We start from the raw sequence: 24,427 nt of genomic DNA on the forward strand, positions 1-24,427 counted from the left end.
TCAGGTGGGAATAAGACAAAATGTTCAGGAACTAATGCTAAATCTATTGAAATGACTCATTTTCAGGTTTTACTAAATCATGATTAGTAAAGTAGTCCAGGCTTTAGCTAGATGAACTGAGCTAGACTGTTGTGTTGCTTAGTGGCTAAGTCATGTCTGACTGTTTTGTGATCCTATGGACTATAGTCTGCCAGGCTCCTCTGTCCATGGGATTTCCCAGGCAAGAATACTGGAGTGGGTTGCCATTTCTTTCTCCAGGAGATTTTCCCTGCCCAAGGATCAAACCTGTGTCTCCTGCATTGCAGGCGGATTCTTTACCACTGAGCCACCAGGGAAGCCCGGGCTAGACTGCAAATAAGATAAATGCCTTTTCCCCTCTTGACTATGGCTCAGATCACTGATGTCACAGTGTTTACAGCAGAGACACAGCTTCAAGAATCATCTGGAAAAAAAGGGGTTTATTGATTCAAAAAGATTGGCGACATGCAGCATACTGTATTCCTTCTTGGAGATTTCACAATGCATGCTGCATATTAGGGACTCTGAGAAATCTTATAATCTAGATCTTTTCAATCTTTGTATAACTCAGCCATCTTCAAACTTATTAAGTATAGGCTATTTCTTATCACATAACATGTATAAATACCCCCAAAGAACCTGTGTTCTGAAGAACAGACTTTGAGGAACACTTGTCTGGGCAATATTTATCTTTCTCATTCTACCTGGCCTTCTGAGGGATGAGTCAATAAGTGTCTATGTGTGTGTATAAAATGGTTGACTGGGGGGAAGATTGGGCTTTTATCTAAATCAACCTATCTGAAAAGAGAAATTCAAACAAATAAATTAAAAAAGGAAAACAAAGGCCCATCCAAACAGAAAACTCCAAATAATTTAGTCAGTGTTTATTGTGTAGATACTGTCAGGCATTAAGTGCTTTATAATTATGAAAACATTCAATCCTTAAAGCGATCCCATGAGGTAACTACCCCTATCATTCGCGTATAACAGAGAAGGAAAGCTGAGGCTCAGAGAGAGTAAGGACTTTACCCCAACTAAGCCTAACTCTTACCCTCCCAGCAAGTGGAGCAACTGCAATTTGAGTTCAAGCTGGCTGGTCCTAGAATAAGTCCTCTTAACTGGCCAAGAGACAAACCAAAAAAAGCCCCTCATTTCCCCAGAGTGAAGACAGAGTCTTGCATTCTTGGCTCCCAGGGAAACCCCAGAGAGAAGCCATCTCACCTGGATTCACATGGCCCCTCTGCATTTTCCAACTAAGCCACTTTGGAATGTAACCTAACCTTTCTCTGCTTCAGGTTATTTTCACATGTAAAAAGTAAAAAGGGAAGAAAAAAGTATTACTTTATGAGGAGGCTGTGAGAAACGCTCAACATATGTCCATTCTTGTTCAAAGATGGTCATACAAGCCTCCCCCTACTGACCCTAGTCTGTCCTCTACTCTGTCAGAGGAAGACCATGTCATCTTCTACACAGTGGTCTTTCAGATATTTAAAGATAGATAACGTGACACTCTTCTTCCAGGCTGAATATTGCTGTTTTTTAAACAACTGTCTTCCAGACTATGACTTTTAGAATGCTTCCCCCTTAACACATTTTAAACAAATCCTATGCAAATATGTGGCATTTTGATTTTTCTCTCCTGAATAGACCATAAAAAAGTTTTCCTTTTACTCATAGTCCTTAAAGGGGTGAAGTTTATTTCTTAAGAGATGAAACTGTCAGTATTACTATAAATAAAACATTAAAGTAGAATTTTATTTTGAAAAGTTTGTTTCCTTTTTAATCTATTTTCATTCCTACAACAAATACTTTAAAATGTAAGTTACTGAATCTTAAGATGGGCCAGTTACAGGGCCATGTTAGGCATTAACTGAATAAATGATTGCACATTTTTCTTCTCTGTCCTCTTAATAAGAACTGAATCTTTTCTGATACAAGAAGATATTCTAAAGAGGACTTGACCAGATGTTCTCTAAATTCGCTCCTAATCCTCAGATTTTGTGATTTGAAGCTTCTGCAATTTTGTTCAAAGTATATACATATTGAAGTCCTCACTCCATGCACTTTATTTAGAGGAAGTTTCATTTGTAACTATAGTATGTAAATTATATATACATGTTTTTATATATATATCTCCCCTCCATTTCCTTCTTTCTTCTAAAGAATTGCTTTTATAGGGTGATTCCATTGGTTTTATGGTTTATCTACTCATGTTGCTTATTTTCCCATTTGACACATTAATCCCCTCTTTATCTTGTCAGATAACCCTTTGGTTACTTCCATCAAGTATAAACAATGTTTCCATTTAATAGAAATCCAGGGCAGCAACCTCCCCTATTCCAGAAAATCATGAAGAATTCTTGACAAAGCAGCAAGGCCTTTAGATCTCTTAGCAGAAATAAGTGCAGAGGTCCAACTCAGCCCCTTTGATGACATGGACACAGTCTCGGACACACAGAAAAGAAGAAAAGCTTTGTGTGTAGCCCTGTGATCAAAGTGATATTCAGCTGCATACGGACCTCCCTCGGAAGTGTTCATAGATAGTAAAGTACTGAGGTTTTTGTAAACAAAGTAGGACTTGGGGATCAAACACAATCTATCTTCTCATGGTCGCAGACCCACTCAATTTACTAAAATCAAACAATATCTAGATTTGTATGTCTCTCCGTCTTTAGTCACTAGCTACTCCCATCTTTCTTACAGGAAGTGTTTCTTGGTAAAGAATTTAGGACTAATTAGGGAAGAAATATAAGCAATTATATTTCCTATTACACTCTTAGCAATTAATGTTGAACTTCATAAGTCAAATACTCAAACATCATGTCAGTCATACCACAGATATCAAGATACACAAATAAGTCACATATACCCAGCTACCAAGGCAGGCAATGCTATTTTTGCCCCATTTTGTGTTTAATATTATTGAAGGCTCTACTATGCCTTAAAAGCACAGAAATTTCTAAAATATGCATTAATTATCTCGAGGAATAAATATACTCCAAGTGCTTATCATCAGAATTTTAGAAAAAGATTTCTCTCTTCAGCGTTTTAAAAATTGGTATCTAAATAATTTCATTTTGAAGTAGTAACCTTAGTCTTCTTCACTGAGCTTTTGAAATGGAAAGAATTTAAGTTCCAAATATAATGAAGACTTAAGCACACATTCAAATTGAAAGTGGCAATTTATTTTCTATCACACTTTGGTGGCCAAAAGGAGCTGAAGGATTTTTTCCCTTTTCTTGAAGTAAATATTGTCAGATTCTTTTTAAAAAGAAAAATATAACACTTAATATAGACTCCAATAGATGATGCTGTCAACTTTTAAATGCTAGCATTTCTCATATCATTTCTGGATGGCCTAGACAACATTATAAAATTTCATTTTTCTTCTCTAGTGTTTTCTTGACTTAAAATAATGGCTTAAGGAAGGCCACATGAGACTTAGTGGTTCTGTGCTATTTTTAAAATTTTAGGCAAAGTAGGCTGGTTGATAATGTAGTTCATTAAAATGAGCTGGGTTTTCATGGCCCTGGCTGATCCAACAGATTGACAGATCTAGGTTCCTTCTGTAGCCAAACAGTAAAGTCCATTCTTTACCAGCTCATTGCAGTTGCTAACGTCCAGGAAACAGTATCATGAATACTACTGTCAGGAGAAATTTGCATTTAATAGTGTTGTTATAGGTGAAGTGTTTCCTTGAGTAAAAATCCTATTTATTATTTAGAGGGAACACCAAATTTCAAACTGTAGAAAAGATTTTTAAAATTTTCTATGATCACTTCCTTTCAATTTCTTCTTCTTATAGTCATGCATGCTCTGTGATCTAAATTTCTTACATTTACTGAAAAGCCGAGAAAAAAATCCAAGAGGATAAAAACAAGCACAAAGCAAACAAACTGGCAGTGTTGCCATTATATTTTCTCCTGGACAACTCCACAAATATTTCTTGTTTCTGTTTCAGCACTGCAGAACAGTACACTCATGGCTCAATGGTGAAACAACACACATGTGAGTGACAAAACATGGAAATCAGAAAAGGAATATAAATGTAAGTCAAAATTTAAAATCCTAGTGATACAACAGCTTTCTTCCTTATTTACTTTGTTAATGTCCATTCCATATAAATTCATATTTTGATTCCAGGAGGTCATGCACTATTAGCCTTGATCAAAAAGACCACTATTTGTAGAGGGTAAAATTGAGCCTGTTGCCAGTATCTACTGGTGTCAAACTCACAACTGTCTTCTGGATTCAAGGACCATGGAAATAGAAAAGTGTAGAAACAGGATATGCTTTTTTGAGGTTTCCTAAGCTGGGAAGTAGAAAAATAGGTGTTTTCCTTTGGGGCTTTTTGTAACTGAGAATGAAGAGGTTCATATTTCTGAGAGCACTTTTTCACATTCCTCAGTCTTTCAGGGAGTGGTAGGCTTTGGTAGTCCTGCTGTTGACAAAATCTGTCTTCTTAAACTGAGCCTTTGGAATAAGCAAACAGAAATGTGAAAGGTAACAACATTTACACACAAGACAATGTAGGTTTTAGTAACTTATCACCAGGGTCAAATCAAGTGGGACATCATTAGCTGGCTCTTTTTAGCATTCTTACCTTCTTGTAGGCATTATGGAGCTCTGCGTGGGTCCACAGAGAATACAGGAGAACAGAAGCAGCTTTACTTGCTTTGCTGGAGGCGCAGCTGAAAATAAGAAAAGGACATTTCCCCTGATCAGTGAGAATGTGTGAGGCTTCTGGATGCTACCCTTGGATCTTCTGTAAATCTTCTTTAATTGCTGTTGCTCAGGAGCCATCCATTAAGTCAGGCCACTCACCATGACAAGAGGTTAGGATGGAGAGCTTTAGGAGGCAGGAGCCACGTGGGTGCTTTTGTTTTTTTTTTAATCTTTTTAAACCACTAGCAAAGTGCTAACAACTAAATAGTTATAAAGCAAATTTGCAGACAGATACTTTACCATCTGAGCCACCAGGGAAGCCCCTCCTGATATTTATAAGGCATATATTCTTAAAAGTTTTATAAATCCCTGAATTTATAGAATAAAATCTATATTTGTATTTATATTTTATATTTTTAGAAAATATTTGTCTATAATGCATATTTATAGAGCCAACCATTGAAAGTATGACTGAAAAATATGTATAACTCTTCGACTTAGTGACTCCATGAATGTAGGAGTTACGTATCTTTTTCAAATTAATAAATTCTTACTGGAGCATTTAAAATAGTTTAAAAATTTATGCTTTCTTGTATAGCAAATGGAAAATGTGTTCCTGTTATAAATCCGAGTCACCCCTGATTTTGACACTGTCCTTACTTTTTTTTGGCCACACTGCACAGCATGTGGGAATTCTAGTTCCCTGACCAGGGATCAAACTCAAGCTCCCTGCATTGGAAGTGTGGAGTCTCAACCACTGGACAGCCAGGGACGTCCTCTTACTTTTTTTTGTTTTAACTTTATTATTATTATTATATGTTCTTAGTTTTTGATGTTCTTTTAAATTCATCTCAAACTTCTAGTTTCTGGCTAAAGATCACTACTTTCATATATATTTTTCTCTTGAATTTTATCACTTGAATTAGCACCTGACTGTATTTTCTTCTCTGAACAAATAAACAAAAGATTTTATTTTTCCTATCATAGGAATTTGTAAGTATGCAACCAAGAATAGAGAATGCAAAGCTGTATGAGGAAGCCCATGCTGGGCTCATTCAATAGCTAGCTACCAGCATAATAGGGAGGGTAAGTCAAATTAGCACTTCACAGATTCTTTAGTATCTCAGGGGCTTTTCAGAGTGACTTGCTAATAACTGAAGTATTAGGACATCCATGAAAGCTATGGAGCTCTAATATTTATTATTGAAAGTTCTTAAATTGCAAAGGTGTTACAAAGTCTGTTTGTAAGTTTGGCACTTGGAACTCATTTACTCAAAGAGGAAATATAATTGATGATTGGTTATCAGGCTAGTCTATAAATTATGGGTTAGCTATACAACACTCTAGCAAGGAAGCAGACCCAATGGGAGGGTGTCCTTGTTGGTTTTTTTTCTGAGACAGAACATGTGAGGACGAACTTACAAATGGATACTCAGTACAACAAAGAGGTAACAGAACAGCACACCCCATAACTGGCTAAGCTACAAGAAATTTCCAAAAGTGATGGAATATTCCCTTGTGCTTATTATGATGTCTGAATACTCATATTAAAAAAAAGTCATATACAGTCTATGGAGATTTGGTTAGAAGTTTGGATGACTATTTCCACAAAGGAAAGTCAAAGATGACTTTCCACAAAGGCAGAGAAACTGCTACATGGGAAACAGGTAAATATTCCCTGCTTTTGGGAAACTGACATTCTAACTGTGCTCTTTTTAATCATGTGACTCTGAATGGAGTCCCCCTTCCCTGTGAACTTTGCAGAAGGGAAATCACAAAGCACAAGGGGCTAAATGGGATGGAGCTGTGGGAGAAGGGATGTGCTCATTCTAGGATACCACAGATCCCTATGCTAGCCCCTGTGCAGCCAAGCACACGTTTGTCTATGACAAGCCAAAAGTCCATTTGCTTTGCAACTCATTATGAGTCTGGACTATAATAACATTGGTTTTCTTTTATGGTTACTTACAACACTAATTTTATTTAACAAGTCAAACAATTCAGAATTGTATAAAGAGAAAAAATAATAATCTTCATACCTCCTTGGAATCCCACCACTGTTAATTAACTAACAGTAATAATTAGTTACATTCTTCTTCATCTTTTTTTAAAAAATGGAGAGTATTTAAAGACACAGAAACAAGGATCTGAGATGACTTACATGCATTAAACCTTCTACTTTCAAAAGAGAGTAAGAGGTGGAGGAGATGTGATAAAGAAAACTGAGGAAGCAAGAACTTCTTGTTATGTTGCCTCCTACTTCTCCTCGTGGGGTGACCCTGGTTTCACATAGTTAAGTGAGGATAAGGGCATTCCTTGTCCATAGGACTCTAATTTGCCTACATTCTTCTCTTCTTAAATCACAGCTATGGCTCTGGGAAACAATTCATTAGGTCAGTAAAATACTGGAATGCATGACTCAGATAAGTTATGAAGTTTGACTATTTCTGGATATTTCAGTAGAGAATGAACAACTATTTGGCTTAGAGGATTCAGGTTTTCACTTAACTGATCACCAAGGACTGGGCCACATGATCTGGCCCAGCTTTACAATCTTATTTTTTGGCCATGGTACTCAAAGACTGAACATTCACTACATTTTTTATATATGGGATTGGTGGTGGGGAAAGGGGAGACATTGACAGGCAGTGCTAAAGGACTTACGTGTCACCTGCGCTTATGGTCATAATTTTCTGCAGGCCCCCAGTGTTTAGAAGATCCCGTGCATTCTGGTAACTATTTTGGATTATATTGTTCAATGTGTAACAGGCAGAAGCTGTAGTTTCAATGAGAAGATCAGTACTTGGGACTGTGTCAGGAATTATGGAAACCAAATCAGGTAGAGTTTCTTTGGCTACAAATGAAAGAAAAAAGAACACTTGATTAAAAAGATTGTTTCTTAACCTTAGGATCTCAATAACAATAAGAAGAAACATTTGGTTAGCAAGTATGAAAGGATGCAACCATTTTAATATTCAAATTACAAAAAAAAAAAAGATTTTAAAAAATATGATATTCTGTGCTCAGTGCACTGGAACTCTTTCCAGAAAGCAATCTGACAGAAATGTCAAAAATTTTTTTTTAATATTCACATTTTTTGATTCAGTATTTTCACTTTTAAGAATTCATCCTGAAGATATCACTTTAAAAACTGAAAAAGCAGAGATCTTTATTATAGTGTTATATAAAATGAAAAATTTACAAAGTCTAAATATCCCCGTAATATGACTATGATTAATTAAAACATATCTTCAAAGAATCTCATGCATCCCAAAACATATCTATGAAGCATGTATAATAACAAGAAAATATTTATTAATATTTCATGTGCAAATAACTGATACACTTAAAGAAAAACTCATACAGAAGAAACCTGAGAAGAAATACACTAAAATACTAATAGGACTTATTTTTCTACAATATTGATGGTGATCTCAAAATATTCTTTAAAAATTATCTGTACTGCCCAAAGTTTCCTTAATGTGAAAATAACAACATTATTTAAAAAAAGATAAACTATTTAAAATTTATTTTTTCACTACATATGTAAGATCCTGGTTACAGAGTTTTTGTTTAGCTTTTTCTATTGTAACAAGAGAGGTTTTCTTTTTTCTCCACCTCTAACTACTTTGGACTCTCCTTGAAAGATAGCATGCTTCTATTGCTTTTGTTGTTGCTCACAGCTCTTTAATACAGTGCTGTTTTTATCATGGTTGTACAAATACTTCTGCCTAACTTCATTGTTTCTTCATTTGAGTTTACATGGCACCTTGAACTGCACTTCTCTCTCTGATACATGCATGCATGCTCAGTCATATCTGACTCTTTGTGACCCCATGGACTGTAACTCAACAGGCTCCTCTGTCCATAGAAATTTTCAGGAAAGAATACTGGTGCTGTGTGTGTTTAGTCACTTGTCGTATCTGACTTTCTGTGACCCACTGGACTTGCAGCCTGCCAGGTTCCTATGTCCATTGGATTTTTCAGGCAAGAACAATTATTGGAATGGGTTGTCTCTTCCTACTCCAGAGGATCTTCCTTGCATCTCTTGCACTGGCAGGCAGGTTCTTTACCACTGTGCCACTTGGTAATCCCTCTCTCTAATACCAGACTGTAATTAGTTACATGCCTGTCTGAATTCTAAATGGAACTATGAGTTTCTTGAGGAATTTATTGTATTTATTTCTGGATTTCAACATCGATCACTATGCCTAAAAGAGAAACTCAATAAAAGGAAATGAACTGTATGTCTTCCTTTGATAATACCTGGAACTGATTGACAGGAAAACCATACCTTCTGCTCAAAGGCCTGAACACTTCCTTTTTCACTGTTGTCTAAGCATCACAGCGTAATGTTGGCTCTCAGAGCTGAGTCTCTGAAGCTACACTTTTAAAATTTTAGTCCTGTCTCTGCCACTTCATGGCTGTGTGGTCTGGGCATGCTACTTAACCTCTCCTATGCTACATTTTCCCAATATGTAAAATGGGATAATAATAGTATTTACTTCACAGGACTGTTTTGAGGGGATTAAATGAGTTACTATGTGTGAACTGTGTCACAGTTCTCAGCACACAGTAAGTTCTCCACAGATGTGAGTTATTACCAGAAGGCTTCCTCCTTTTAGAAAGGTAAAACACAAAATGAAAAGCCTTGAGAACCTGAATTTTCCTTTTGCTGAATTTAGGCTGACAGCATGAAAACAAGTGTGAGGCAATGACACCAGAAAATGCCTAACTGATCTTTCTGCAGGATGCAGCTATGGCTGGCTGAGACCAGGCTGCCAAGCCTGAGACTGATCCCTGCTGAGAGTTTCAGTTCTCCTGCCTCTGTGTGACCAACAAGAACGTTCAATTCTACAGATCAATTTTATGGTTGAAACTTTGGCTTATGTTTGAGGAGGAGTGAGAATTAGAGAAATTAGAGTCTTTAACATTTTATATCTTGTTTGTTTTTCTTAGAAAAGTAATTTAACTGCTTACAATGACAAAAAATATTACAATATAGTAAAGGAGGGTCATTCTGTCTTTATACACACACACATATACCCTGTGGACCTGAGTAAATACATTCACTTTGAGATAGTTAAAATTAGATCTTCAACAGTGAAATATAACATTAAGGGTCCTATCATGATATTGGAGGGTCATAGCTCAATGTCATATTGTTGAGGGAGACTTTATTTAATGCTGGTGCTTTCACATACATTAGGTTATCTGATCCCTGGAAAAACACTGTTCATAATTATTACTAATTTTACTCAGCTTATGGCAGTTAAATGACTATCCAAGGTGACATGTGGCAAAGTAGCATTGGAAGACACAGATCAGTGTCTTCTGCATGAGACCTTTTTATTATTATTCTGTCACCATGCTAAATTGCCTATCTTCAAGTTTTTAAGAAAATATAATTTCAAGTTTATTTCTGTAAATCTAAGTAAAATGTGATGACTTCATTCCAAGTCAACACATGGAAAGTTTTACTTGGCCTACAAATCTCAAGAAAAACAAAAAGCTTATGTTTCAAACTGATTTTTGTTTCTTTCTGGCTATTAATACTCTAAATCAAGACAGGTTATTTTACTCAAATTACGTATTTGACATAATGCCAATATGGAATTCAAAAATTGCATTTATCTTACTGAAGCCTCTTCTCATGATTGTCCATAAAACCTGGAGAGGTTTATCAGTGAAATCACCTTACATAACTTGTGGGGCTACAGCTCTATTATCCCAACAGCTGGAGGACGGTGGAACCTGAAACAATAGCATTTCTGCCCTGAAGGCACAGGCTCAGTGTGTAGAGCACAATTCTTCTCATCAGCTGTGTTCTAAAGATGGAGTCAATATTTCATTTGAGAGAAAAAAAAAATCAAAGGATAATACACCTGATTGAAGTACAGCACAAAAGTCCATAAAAGTCAATGAGGAGAACACTTTCATAATTTTGAGACACTGCCTTTGGCAAAGTTTCTTTCAGATTTCACTGAAAAATTTCCAGGCTCTCTATATTTATAATGGGCACAAAACCATTGTATGAAACCTCCTGTTCAATGTTGTGCTGTTGGTTGTCTTTGAAAATGACATTATTAAAACACAACCACACTGTGTGAGTTTGTGTGTAGATTCCAAAGTAATCTAATTCATTAAAAACAAACAACTATACTGGAATTTCTGAAAAATTAAATTTTAAGTAGTCTGAAATGACTATGGAACATTAGGAAGCATGATTAATTTTAGCATTATCTCATTTTACAGCTTTTGACTTAATTCACAAACATTTACGTATTCAGATATAAAGAAAATGAATAAAAAATTATGTTATTTGAAAGGGTAACATGTTATCATTTTTGTCAATAATATGGGCTTATAAAAAAGGGAGCAAATGTGTTTTATCGTATTTATTCTAAAACCTATGCCAAGTCTGCTATATTCAATGACTCATTCTTTCTGTGATTATCTGTCGGTCCATTTTTTCTAGTATAACAACGACCAAGCTTCTTAAGTGAACAATCACTGTGTGTGTGTGTGTGTGTGTGTGTGTGTGTGTTTATTTAATGTTTTAGAAGGATGGTGCTTAAGCAGATTACACAGAACATTCTGAAAGACATGGTTTAAAAAAGACTTCTTCAGATGGCATAGCTGAGGGCCAAGAAATATCATATATATTACCTATCTTGTTCATTATTAGTATGGTTTAAAATTTTCTTCAGTAGTAATTGAAACAAAAATGAAGTTGGATATTAAGAAAAATTCTATTTGAGACCAGTGTGAAAGTCTACTCTTGATGTCTAGGTACATGAAACCCAGTTCTATTGATCACATTTTTCTTTTTATTCACACTTTCAACTCATCATTGTAAAAAGAATGGGATAAGGACAATATTTTTGTTTTAGTGCATTTGTATTTTCAATACAGACACATTACATCTAGAGATTTATACTCACCAATTTCATTCTGTAGAGAAAGATTCCGAGACAAATTCCTCAGCAGAGAGACGGCAGTCTTTTTCACACTTGGATCACCAACATGCAGCATCTTTCGTGTGTGCTGAAGGCCATTTTCCTTCTGGACAACTGTCTGAGCTACTGATGTTGGCATCTGTTTTGTGAGACATGTCCTATAAATACTACTATATTTCATTTTGGGGTAAAATTTCTAAGTTTCTGTAGATTACTAGAGATTGTAATATATAAGATGTTTATATAAGATGTAAATATGTTTAAAAAGCTAGCTTCAAATTCTTATTAAGTTTTCAATTACTGGATAAAGACAGTTTATTCAGTATTTTAAAATAAAAATATTGGATTTGGTTAGCTACAATGTTTTTTGCATCAGTTTAGCCGAGATGGTAAAGAGTCTGCCTACAGTGCGGGAGACCTGGGTTTGATCCCTGGGTCTGGAAGATCCCCTGCAGAAGGAAATAGCAACCCACTCCAGTATTCATGCCTGGAAAATCCCGTGGACCGAGGAACCTGGTGGGCTACAGTCCATGGGGTCACAAAGAGTCGGACACAACTGAGCGACTTCACTTCACTTTACTTCATAAATAAAATGGGTCTGTCTTTCCCTTTCCTTTCTTTTTCATCATATTCTGCTTTTTACTCACATTTTCAGTTCATTGTTGTGAAAAGAATGTTTTAGGATGAAATTTATACTAATGTCATAAAATTTATTAAGTTTTTTTCCTTTTTCTATTTTCTTAAAACTATGTGTGTAATACAAAAATACTCTCAACTTTGTGGCTCTGGTAGAACTTAGCTATAAGCCAACTGAGCTGAGAAAAATCTTATAGGGAGATGTCTTTGATTACTGTTTAAATGTATTTACTGGCTGTTGGCTTATTCATATTTTCTGTTTCTTTAGTTTAACCTTTGGCATTTTATATATTTTAATAAACTTATTCATTTCTAAAAAGCCAGTTTATTCTGAAAGATATATTGGACTTTAAAAGAAAGGAGTGTATGGCTAGTCAGATTTCCTGTAACTCTATGCTCTGTATGGGAGGCTGCATATGCAAGTTTCTTGTTTCAGGTCTTAAGTCCACCAGTAGCAAATCTTACTTGGAATCAGGTTGGTCACCTACTTTCACAGGTCTGAGTACCAAGTAGGCCCTACCTGGCATCAGCAAACCCCCAATACTGGGGCCTTAACTTGTGTCTGCAACTTTATGTATTTTTATTTGAAGCTAATATTAGGTCACTGTGCCAAAAATCCATACATTTGTAACCATTCTTGAGGGTGTCTATCTCCTGTTTATCTTACTTAACACTGCTTGCTTTCCCTACCTCCTGCAGACTGTTCTCCTTATATTCTCCACTATACCTTCCAGAGAAGGAGTTAATATAGGAGCTAGGATTGGTTTCAGGGAGGGAACAGGAGGTCCTTAAAATTATTTTTGTGTTTATAATAATCTTTCTCAAGGAAAGAATCTATCATTTTTATTAGATACTCAAAATATCCATGAGTATCTCATGGAAGTTTAATAACCACTATTTTGCAATGTTTATTCCAAAGTTATGCTTTGTCTTTCACTAATTTGCAGAACATTCCATTAGATTCTTTTCTCTCCTCTGAGAAAAATCCTTCCTCTGTAGGATTCTGTAAAACTCCTCCTCCTTGAACATGGAGGTATCCATCTCTCTTTCCAATGGTCCACCTAAGTAATTACATCTTTCCTCATATGCAAAAGCTCTGCTCTTCTGAGTCACTGCCATTGAGCTCTACCACTTTCATAGCATTTTCTTTGTCATCTCAAGGTCTAGTGTATAAAAATGATTATGGAAACATGAATTCTGATTCACTGAAGGAAATGGGAGAGGCTGACATGGCATGGCCTTTAGAATTTGCTCATTAAGGAAAATAAGCAATGAGATTTACCAAATAGAGATTTCATATTCCAGTTTTAGGGAATTTGTGAAAATGACTGCTATAACTATTTACACATAGCAATTCTAGTTCATATTGTCCTGATTACTAACGAGGCTGAGCATCTTACAAATGTTTAATGGCTATTTCTAGATTATATTTTGTGAAATGCCTGTTTAAATCTCTTGTCCATTTTCAATTTGGTTGTCTATCCTTTCATTGTTAAATTGATGAGTTTTTTAAAAAATATTTCCTAGATACCAACCTTTGTTACTTATATATGTTATCGAAATCTTTTCCTCTTCTGTGCTTTGCCTTTTTACCGTCTTTTGCTAGCATCAGTTCAGTTCAGTCAGTCAGTCATGTCCGACTCTTTTTGACAGCATGGACTGCAGCATACCAGGCCTCCCTGTCCATCACCAACTCCCAGAGTTTACCCAAACTATTGTCCATTGAGTCAGTGATGCCATCCAACCATCTCATCCTCTGTTGTCCCCTTCTCCTCCTGCCTTCAATCTTTCCCAGCATCAGGGTCTTTACAAATGAATCAGTTCTTTGAATCAGGTGGTCAAAGTATTGGAGTTTCAGCTTCACCATCAGTCCTTCCAATGAATATTCAGGACTGATTTCCATTAGGATGAACTGGTTGGATCTCCTTGCTGTCCAAGGGACTCTCAAGAGTCTTCTCCAACACCACAGTTCAAAACCATCAATTCTTCAGTGCTCAGCTTTCTTTATAATCCAACTCCCACATCCATACATGACTACTGGAAAAACCATAGCTTTTAATGTACGGACTTTTGTCAGTAAAGTGATGTTTCTGCTTTTTAATATGCTGTCTAGGTTGGTCATAGCTTTTCTTCCAAAGAGCAAGCGTCTTTTAATATCATGGCTGCAGTCACCATCTGCAGTGATTTTGGAGCCCCCCAAAATGAAGTCTGTCACTGTTTCCACTGTTTTCCCATCTATTTGCCATGAAGTGATGGGACCAGATGCCATGATCTTGGCTTTCTGAATGCTGAGTTTTAAGCCAACTTTTTCACTCTCCTCTTTCATGTTCATCAAGAGGCTCTTTAGTTCTTCTTCACTTTCTGCCATAAGGGTGGTGTCATCTGCATATCTGAAGTTATTGATATTTCTCCTGACAATCTTGATTACAGTTTGTGCTTGTTTGCTAGCATAAGCTATTTTTATGTAATCAATTCATGAAACTTTTATGTGCTTTTTATGTCTACTGTTAAGAAATCTTTCCCTATTTCTGGTCATGAAGATATTCTATGTTAACATTTAGAATCTCTATTGTTCTATCTTCCACATTTAAATCGCACTGCTGTTGGAACTAATCTGTGGGTAAGTAAGGTGTGATATAAGAAACATGTTTTGTTTTTTTTTTCAGTGGGTATCAAATTAAGTGCCTTCAGTGTTTTAGAAACTTGAAAACTGCTTATTTCAATGGATTTTAACTTGTGCAATGTACTTTTTAGTTTTACCTGTATACAACATAATGAGTTGATACATGTATTGATATACATTTGTGAAATAATTACCACAACAGGTTTAGATAACACCCATCATGACACATAGTCACAATTTTTTTCCTTCTGTGATGAGAACTGATACAGTTACTGTTAACTATAGTCACCGTGCTGTACACTACACCCCCAGAAGTTATTTATATTATACTTTATACTTCACATTATATTTAGAGAATTTTCTAAATGGGCAAATTTTATCATCCCATCCCCTTTCCTTATATTTTTTGTGTTTTTTGTGTCATTTAAAGATAATGGCCATTATACTTGAGCTAATAAAGTTTCTTACTGACAAGAAATTACTGTCATATTTTATATAAAAATTCCATACTCTATCTTTTAGAAGCTATTCAGTCCAGTTCAGGTTCTTTGCCATCTAAGAAACATGGCCATCAATTTTCAGTGATGTTTCTGTTATGAACACAGGTAGATGGATGGAGTATTTTCCAGAACTATGTTTAATGGCCAGTTTTTCATGTTTTTCTATTCAGTGATTCCTTTCATAAATTACAAAGCCAAGTATTCTTTTTATCATATATCTAACACAGAAATCAGGGAATGCAATAATTAGAAAAGAAATACATATAAGTCAAAACTTTAATAAAAAGCATCTCACAACTTAAAAGAATAAAGAGCCCTCTTATCATTGAATAAATATCAAGAATAAAGAGTCTTTATCAAGAATAAAGAGTCCTCTATCATTATCATAGCAGCAGTCCCATGCTGCTAATAATTTTCTCCTATAAATCTCTATTTAAGTTCAACTCCAACAGCTTTGGGTACATATTAATACCAGTTTAGTACAGGTCTCCTTTCAGGGGACTGGACTGGTCTAAGGTTAGGTATGATTTTAAATGCCTTCAAATAATTAGAACAGTTGTGAAGATATCTCCATTTCCTGGATTCCTTTTGGAGTCAGAATTCTCCTGGAATCTTAGATTTCTGTTTATTTATTTATTTATTTTATCCCAGCTAGATTATTACCAAACACAGAGATTTTGTCTTATTCATCACTATATGCTTAGCACTAGTCTAGTACCTTTTAGTGCTCAAATACTGTTTAATAAATGAATAGAGGAATTAGAATCTAGGTAACAAACTACATATTCAGAATTGAAGTGGCATATTCCTGTATATTAGATGGCAAATATTCTTGTTTTGATAGGAATATGGAAACACTTCTGAATGGTTTTGATTCCAACATAGATTTTGGAATGGAAGAGGCTAAAATCCAAATTAAAGGGTTAGCTCATATTGAACCACCCTCAGAGCACAGTGAGCTTAAATCATAAATACAAAGCAATTTAATTTCTGATCTTTTCTATTAAGTTGACTGGTTGTCAGTTAATAAGAGCCTCTGTAGTTTGGGAAAATGAAAGAAGTGGTTTTGGGAAACCAAGCATGGGGAAGTGGGAAGATAAGATGATAAACTATGTCTCTCTGTCTGTCAGGGCTCCCTGGCCACTCCCCATTTTCTTCTCCTTGTGCACAAGTATGTTTTAAAGAATTTCAAAGTGATTAAAGTTTGGTTGTATTCTTAACCACAGTGCTAAAATTAGAGAAATACTGGCTTCAGTATTTCACAATTTTATTCAAAGCTGAACAAACTTTTGTATAAACACAATAAAAGAATGAACATGGCTTCTCAAGTAAAGAACAAATAATATTTTTGTTATCTACAAGAGTGCCTTCCTCTCTGAAGATGGATAATTAGGCTGGCCTTATAATGAACTATTGGAAGAGAGATTAATCATTTTATGATCAAGGCAAAGAACACAAGCTTAGTTCAAATAATTAAATATTTATAGAATTCCTTACTATGTTGCAAAATACATGGAAGAAGGAACAAGTTTTTACTCTTTTTTAAAATAATTTTTTAAGACTTCCCTGGTGGTTCATTGATTAAGACTCTGCACTTCCAATGCAGAGGATGCAGGTTTGATCTCTGGTTCGGGAATTAAGATCCCACATGCCATGTGGGGTGGGCAAAGAATAAAAAAATAAATAAAATTTTATTGGAGTACAGTTGATTTACAGTGCTGTGTTACTTTCTGCTATATAGCAAAGTGATTCAGGTGTACATACATATATATACACATTCCTTTTCATATTCTTTTCCATTATGGCTTATCACAGGACCTTGTAAGTTTTTACTCTTTTTAATATTTTGATTTTGCTGGTATAAAGTAAGTACATTTGAAAAGAGATGTACTTTTCATTTTGTAGTTGACTTTCTGGGACACAAAAGCACAGACGTACTTTCCAACTGCAGTGGACATATGTTGTCTCTGCCTTCTTGCAGTCATTCTTTTGTTAACAACACTGACTTTCCATCAGAGAGTCACTCTACATGGTACAAGTGGCAGTAAACCTTGCTCACTCAACCACATGCCCCTGAAATTCACATGTGAGCACACAACTCAGAATTGACCAGTTAGAACATCACAGACTCCTAGCCAAAAAACCTGATTTGCAAATGGCTAAGTTCTTAGAGCTACTGGGAAATAGCAGCAGTTTCTTTTCTTGTGGAGACACTGGGCTGGATGATAGGTAAGCCTGAAATCACCGGTGGCTATCTTTGCTGTAATATGAAGAAAGCCTTGGAGAAATAAACCAACAGAGGAAAGAAAACAAAGGCCAGAGATAGAGAATCACAATTATAATCCTGGGGCACCTACATCCCACCATGATAGAAGGAAAACCCATCCTGGACTTTCAGTGATATGAGTCAAGAAATTCCTTTCTTTTACCTAAGCCAGTTTAGGTAGGATTTTGAGACTTCTAGCTGAAAGAGCTCTGACTAACACTGATAAATACTGAGTCTTTCACTTACAGTTTGACTTGGCTCTGCAGAAGCTGAGGCTGAAAGTCCTGGAAAGCCAAACTCTCTGGCAATTCCTGAGAACTTTCTTGACTAAAGCAAGAAAACTGATGGTTTTACTTCACTATCATTTCTGAACTTAATGTAGGTGTCTCTATAATGTCATTATTTTTAAAAGTAGCACGATACTCACTGGTCCACTTCCTGCTGTGAGATTCTGGAGAGCTCCCAAAGATGCTTCTTGAGTATAGTTTCGGACACTCTTGGCGATCAAGGACAAATACATTCGTATCACGATGGAGTGCCACAGCCACTCCACGCCCTTGGGGTTGCTCTTTTCCTCTGGCATTGGCATGTCCTGGTATTGCTAACACACACACAATGGAATCCAAAATTAAAGACTTCAAGTGATTTCTACAATTCCATACCCAAACCAAGAGACCAGAAGTATTGTCTTATCTAGAGAGACTAATAAGAAGACCTTAAACATTAAAAAGGCACACATGTATGATTTACAATCACTTAACTTTTAGCCCATGATGATTATTTCTCCCTCACCATGAGAGAGAATACAGAGAATTAAGCAAAGACTGTTCTAGAATATTTTTCAGGCTGCTGATAAGCTAAAAGCTAAATTAGTCACAACTGCTCTGAAGATAAGAAAAACAGGCCTCTTTTCACAGAGTCTTGTGAAGTTGTCCAGGATAGCATGAGGATTCTAAATTTACCAGGTATTCTCCAAGTTTGTCAATACTGTGGTACTCTGAAGAGTAGGAGAGATCACATTCCTTCAATTTTCATAAAATGCCAGTCTGGAAGGTATCCTTCCTATGCAGTTTGCTTTTAGGATGTCTTGTTTGTTTTCTAGAACATTTAAAGCTGAATGTCTGGGCTTCTTTTAATGTTAAGACAATGCTATACCACTGGCCACATGGTATTAAGTTTACTTCCTAAACTGTGGGGCACAGAATAGTATGGTTTGATGGCTAACAACGTAAATCTGGGGCCAGATTGCCTGGGATGGAATTCTATCTCCACCACTAATTCGCTGAGTTATTTCGGGAAAATCAATTAACTTTTCTGTATCTCTGTTTCCTCATCAGTAAAGGAAAATATTAATAATACACACCTCATAGGATTGATACAAAGATTAAAGGAACTTAAAATAGAGCTGGACATATACTAAGTACTTAGAAATACACACGCACACTTATTCTTTCAAAGACTTCCCAGTATACCTCTTTTACTTTTCTGCTTCGACTGCCAAAACACCCAATACTTTTGTTGTTGTCAGCCTGGATATTCCGGTTTTGAATATAAATACTCTGAGAGTATTTCTCTGGGAGCTCTGCCTCCAGCTGGTAGGAGAGGTTATGAAGAATGCACACACAGTTCTCTGTGGCCTGAGAAATAGGACATGAATATTGATTATATATATGTATATACAGGTAACTTTGCAGGTATCATATCACAGAACTTTTGAGGCTTTAGATCTTACAAGGTTAACTGGATGCAACAGGGTGTGCCTGGACTAGGCGGTGCCTGGGGGAGTGACTAAGTATGGCTAGAAAGGCTAGGGTTAAATCATAAATGGTCAAGAGCATAATGCTAAGAAGTAGAAGCTAAATTTTTTAAAACATTGGTTTTACAGAGTGTTCAGAATGATTTTATATTTTAGGTACATTGTTTACCAGCCATGTGGAGTTGGAAAACAGGAGGAGATATTGCTTATAGGGACCAATCAGGAGTTGACTACAATAGTCAGTATGAAAAGATGCACAAATTAGGGTACAGTAGCAGCATTAAAGAGGAGTGGTTAAACTAAAGAGTATTTCAGAAGTAGAATGCACATGATTTGTTGTCCAGTGGATGTGGGATGTGATGGAAGAGAGGAAGTCCTAGATTACTTAGATTTCTATTTTCATTTGGTAGATGGTAATAACTATTAAGAAGGATTATACAGAGGAGCAAGTTTGGGGATGAAGGAAGAGATGAATTTCATTGCTGAAAATGTAGCATCTAAGCTCCTTTCAAATATCTAGAGGTGTTATACAGTTTGAAATTTGGGTCTGGAAAGTAGAAAGAAAAACCGGACTACATAGATTTTAAAATTTATGAGCATGTATGGGAAATTTTAAGCTCAACAAATGAGTTAATGAATAAAACCAAACCCTAGCGGCTACTTCAAGAATACTCTGAAGTCTTAGTAAGACAAAATAAGTAGTTTAATATGAGAGATATCTAACTCTTAAATCACCTTGTCATCTGGCTGGTAATCCGCAATGGTGCCTCTGACATAATGGACCAGTGAGTCAATCAGTCCATCACACCTCCTCATTACTTTTCTCCCTTCAGGGCCAGCTGAACTCATGTTTCTATCAGGAAAAACAAACAAACAATCAGTCATAAGATTTAGGCTTAGGCTAAGATACACTTAGGCTGTGTATCTAATAGGTTTTTGTTTCAAAGCTTTACTTTTGTTTCAAAGTTTTTCCCAAGGGTTTGGAAAACTGGAAAATTTGTCAAAGTATGACAGACTTGTCCTAGACTCAATAAATCACCAATTGCCTACAGTCATCAAATTTGGACACAGCTTATAAATATATTCATAACACATCATAGTGCAATATAAGCCTTCTGTCTACTTTATTCCAAGCACCAAGGTCAGAGCATTATATATTTAATCTTCACCCTACCTTTGAAAGGGTATAAATATATGAGGAAAACATCTTACAGTTAAAAGTAGAATAAATGGCATATTAGCTGTAGCAATACACTACATGTCCAAGTTTCAACTTATTCTGTGCCTTAACTCTAATTAAATTCAAATTTCTTAAATTCTCTGGGCCTTAGCTTCCTCATTTGTAAATACAGAGTGTTAGACTATACCATTTGGAGGTTTTCCAGGCTTCAATATAAACTGTTACTGACAAATATTAAACCAAATGCTCTAAAATGTGATGATTTTATAATTAAAATGACAGAGAGATGTCACAAAAAATGCAGTTTCACAGTATATAAGACCTAAGTTATAAGCCTGACCTATAAACATCTTTGCACTTAGTCTATTTCTAATTTGGCTAAGCCATGACACCTTTCTATAAACAGTAACTAAATCTACAAGTGGAAGGTGCTTCCTTATAGACACTGAAGGTTATCAAATATAGTAAAGTAATATATTTAGGGGTCATATTTCAGATTCAGATAATGTTTTTATGCTGGTATTACTATGTTCCTTTGCATTACTTTTTCTTGTCAGCATTAACTATTTAAAAATTTTTTTTCCAAAAATGTTAACAGCTGTATAAACACGAATGACAAAAGAATGACTTCAGGTTTATAGAATTTTGAGAACCACCCTTATTCTCTTTTGCTAACTTCATTGGCTAAGAACTATTCCTATAAAATTTATCAGACAAGCTCCTTTCATTGTAGGCAGAACATTACAAAGCATATTCTTTTTGTGTATAATGTCTCAGTGTGATACTCAACATTGAAAGAACTACAATTCTGAGAACTTTGGGGGTCATATTTTCTTCATCTTTAATATACTGCACTAAGTGATTCTTAAAGGCCTTTCTGTCCACAAATACTGTTTTCAATACATATTGTCAAAGAACAAAAGTACCTGGCATTGTATAAAGAACTGCAGGGAACAAGGAAGGAGCACCCAGCACTGCACCTGCTCCCAGGGAGATCACATCTATAATATTCAGCTGTCTTTAACCCATGAAAATGCAGTTTCAGAATCCAACCTAATAGCTGAGGAGATAAGACAAGTACCCTAAAACTAAGCATGTACTAATAATTTAATGGTTGCTGAATTGATACAATGAGTTTTTTATTTTAACAAAATCCCCTCTGTGACTTTGGTTCTTATTTGATGTTTCTAATGTAATTATTCACTTCCTTATTTTCACTGTACTTGAAAGATTTTTGATACTTTGTCCACTAAAATAAAATTATGAATTGGCTCATAGACTGTAAATAAAACCATTTTTTCCTATAATTTTTTTCTCAAGAAATGATTATTTGAAACAAGATCCTCTGTCTATTCTCTGAGCCCGTTAAGGTCATGGGATCTTAAGCTTGACAAAACTTGAAAAAGCATCTTTCATAGTCTTCTTATATTGCACATGGAGAAACTAAGAACCAAAGAGCTGAAGTTACTTTTACTGGTGAGATTAAGTTAGTGGTAAAGTCAGGATAGGAGAGCTGTTCTTTATTCTGTGCCGAGGGCAGCACCAGAGTAGAGCAAACCTTATCTAACATTCATTCAGTCTGCCATTTGTTTAGCAAGAACCATATGTCCCCCAACTCCGAGACAGTGTTATCATATTTTAAAGCTTCCCTTTGACCTTTTCAGCATCTGGCTTGGAGAATGGCAGTAGTTTTAAAATGGCTAGGACAAATCAAAAGGTCTTTCTTCCTAGCGAAGCCCCTTACATACCGTGCAGATAAATGACTCAGCTTTGTTTAACTTCAGGCTGTTTATTTTGGGTGAGGAGGGTAATTCAATTTGGCAGTACTTCCAGCTCACACACACTAACTGTTGTCTTGTAGTTTGGTATTATCCAGACTCTACTGGCTTGAAACGGGACTTATCAGGGGTTCCTGACAGCTGATACCTTTGCTGACAGAAAGTGCATGGAACACTACTACCTCAATATTTGTTCTCGCATATCAAAAATAGTTCCTACCTTACTCAGATACTCAGAAATATAAATGATAAGGGTGGATTATTTTACAGCAATACATCCATGAGTAGAGGTCACTAGTTAGAAAGGAATTTGCTATTGTATCACTCTGAAAATAATCAGTAATTATTAGGAAATTATTAAGAAATTCATCTTACAGTATTTTTTCAACAGTTAATACATAAATTTGTGGGAATGAGAGAATTAACATGGCTAATCTTAGGAAGAATCAATCCTTTCACACTGTGTCTCCTGAGTCCTGAGAAATCTGTATCACTGTTTCCTAGATGTAGCCCAATAGAGGTTTAATATGGAAAACTACCTCATGTTCATGTTCATGAAATATATTAAAACAACTATCTTGTTGAAAAGTAAAAAAGAGCATAAAAACCACAGTAGTTACTTGATAAAAGTTCATTTTCAGAGTTACCAATGAATATATTGGGTTGCCATTTCCTTCTCCAGGGGATCTTCCTGACCCGTGGATCAAACCTGAGTCTCCCACATTGCAGGCAGACGTTTTACCCTTTGAGCCACCAGGGAAACCCAATGAATATACTGGAAATGTTTAATTTAGTGTCTATGGTTTGAATTTGATTAAATGATGAATTTATTTCCCCTTGGTATAATTTAGCAGAAGTCTGAGTAAATATGTGAGCACCTTTCTGGAAATTAGAACTGCACCCTGCTGTATATCAAAGTTTAAATACCAATAAAATAAAACTAAAAAATAAAAATAAAAAAATAAAATTTAAATACCAGGTCTTTGGGGCCAGGGGCTGGGGCCTCAGGAGGAGATGGGTAGAGAAGGATGTGAACTACTCTAAACATAAAGGCAGGGCTCTTTCAGAGCTCTTCACCTCCCCTGGGCCTGAGGAGGAGGATACCAGTGCAAACTGTAGCTGCTTGTGTTTGATATTAAGAAGAATTTTTTTTGTAATGTGACCTGTGAGGGGTGAGGAAAAAATAGAATCTGAACCTCTGTATGTCTCTGACCAAAACTTCACATAGGAGGCTTCAGGTGATTTATCTGAAAGCGAATCAGTGATTCCTGACTCTCTCCAGGACCATTATCTCACACATTCCTCAGTGTCACAATCCAAAGGAGGGGGAAAAAAACAAACAAACGGAAAATAAACACCCAGACCTTGCTGGAATTAAAATAAAGAACTGTCTTTGTTAAGATTAATGACAATATACTTAAATTCTATGGCAAACCAAAGTGTGAACAGTGTCAAATGATAAGAATAACTGCAATTTAGTGCATGTGCTAGACATTGTTGTATACTTTGCAAATATTATGCTTTCACAAAATTCCTGAAATTAGGGTATGCTGAATTTCATTCAGATTCCTGACCTATGACTATTTTTTAAAATCAGATTTACCCACTTCTAATGGGATTTTTAATGGCCCTATCATAAAAAGTTATATGTGTGGGGCTATGTGCAGGCAAGCTGTCAAATATAGTCTATCAGCATTGAGAGAAAGTTTGTTACAACACAGAATGTCCAAATGTCGTGTATGGACAACTGGAATCAAAGGCCGTAGTTAGTCACCAGGGTGTGAGAATGGCAGGCAATAATAGGATAGGAGTGAATCTTTTCAAGACATTTCACCGACAGGTAATTCTAAGATGCAGAAAATAAAAAAAAACCCAAAAAAACAAAAAACACGAGGGACTACTTCTTCTGATAATAGGTGGTATTCTAGTAACACATAAAGTTACATGTATGTTAATATACCTATCTTAAAGGTCTAATCAGCATACTTAGTGATCACCACAATGGTTCTTAAAAAACTGTGGCTATATTTTCATTTTCACCAACAA

At 35.8% G+C, this 24,427-nt stretch overlaps 1 protein-coding gene and 1 long non-coding RNA gene across 3 annotated transcripts in view; one reads left to right on the forward strand and one right to left on the reverse strand.

Annotated features, from left to right (window-relative positions):
• Window positions 1–24,427, reverse strand: part of PKP2 (plakophilin 2) — a 106,844-nt gene that overhangs the window by 17,824 nt on the left and 64,593 nt on the right. The window contains exons 7-13 of one of the 2 annotated variants that reach the window (XM_020906720.2): window positions 20,159–20,276; window positions 19,140–19,304; window positions 18,095–18,268; window positions 11,628–11,781; window positions 7,348–7,537; window positions 4,622–4,709; window positions 882–4,491 (exon numbers count right to left, since the gene is read on the reverse strand). In XM_020906720.2, coding sequence (XP_020762379.2) covers window positions 4,423–4,491; window positions 4,622–4,709; window positions 7,348–7,537; window positions 11,628–11,781; window positions 18,095–18,268; window positions 19,140–19,304; window positions 20,159–20,276 — 958 coding nt within the window. In that variant the 3' untranslated portion in view covers window positions 882–4,422. Of the gene's footprint in view, window positions 1–881; window positions 4,492–4,621; window positions 4,710–7,347; window positions 7,538–11,627; window positions 11,782–18,094; window positions 18,269–19,139; window positions 19,305–20,158; window positions 20,277–24,427 lie in introns of those variants that run through there. The other variant, XM_020906721.2, reaches the window with a different exon arrangement.
• Window positions 3,980–12,597, forward strand: LOC110146088 (uncharacterized). The gene is made up of 2 exons (XR_002316401.2): window positions 3,980–4,066; window positions 11,644–12,597. It is a non-coding gene; the product is annotated as an uncharacterized lncRNA (long non-coding RNA).

The sequence above is a fragment of the Odocoileus virginianus genome, chromosome 23 (assembly GCF_023699985.2).
Source record: "Odocoileus virginianus isolate 20LAN1187 ecotype Illinois chromosome 23, Ovbor_1.2, whole genome shotgun sequence".
NCBI classification, from domain to species: domain Eukaryota; kingdom Metazoa; phylum Chordata; class Mammalia; order Artiodactyla; family Cervidae; genus Odocoileus; species Odocoileus virginianus.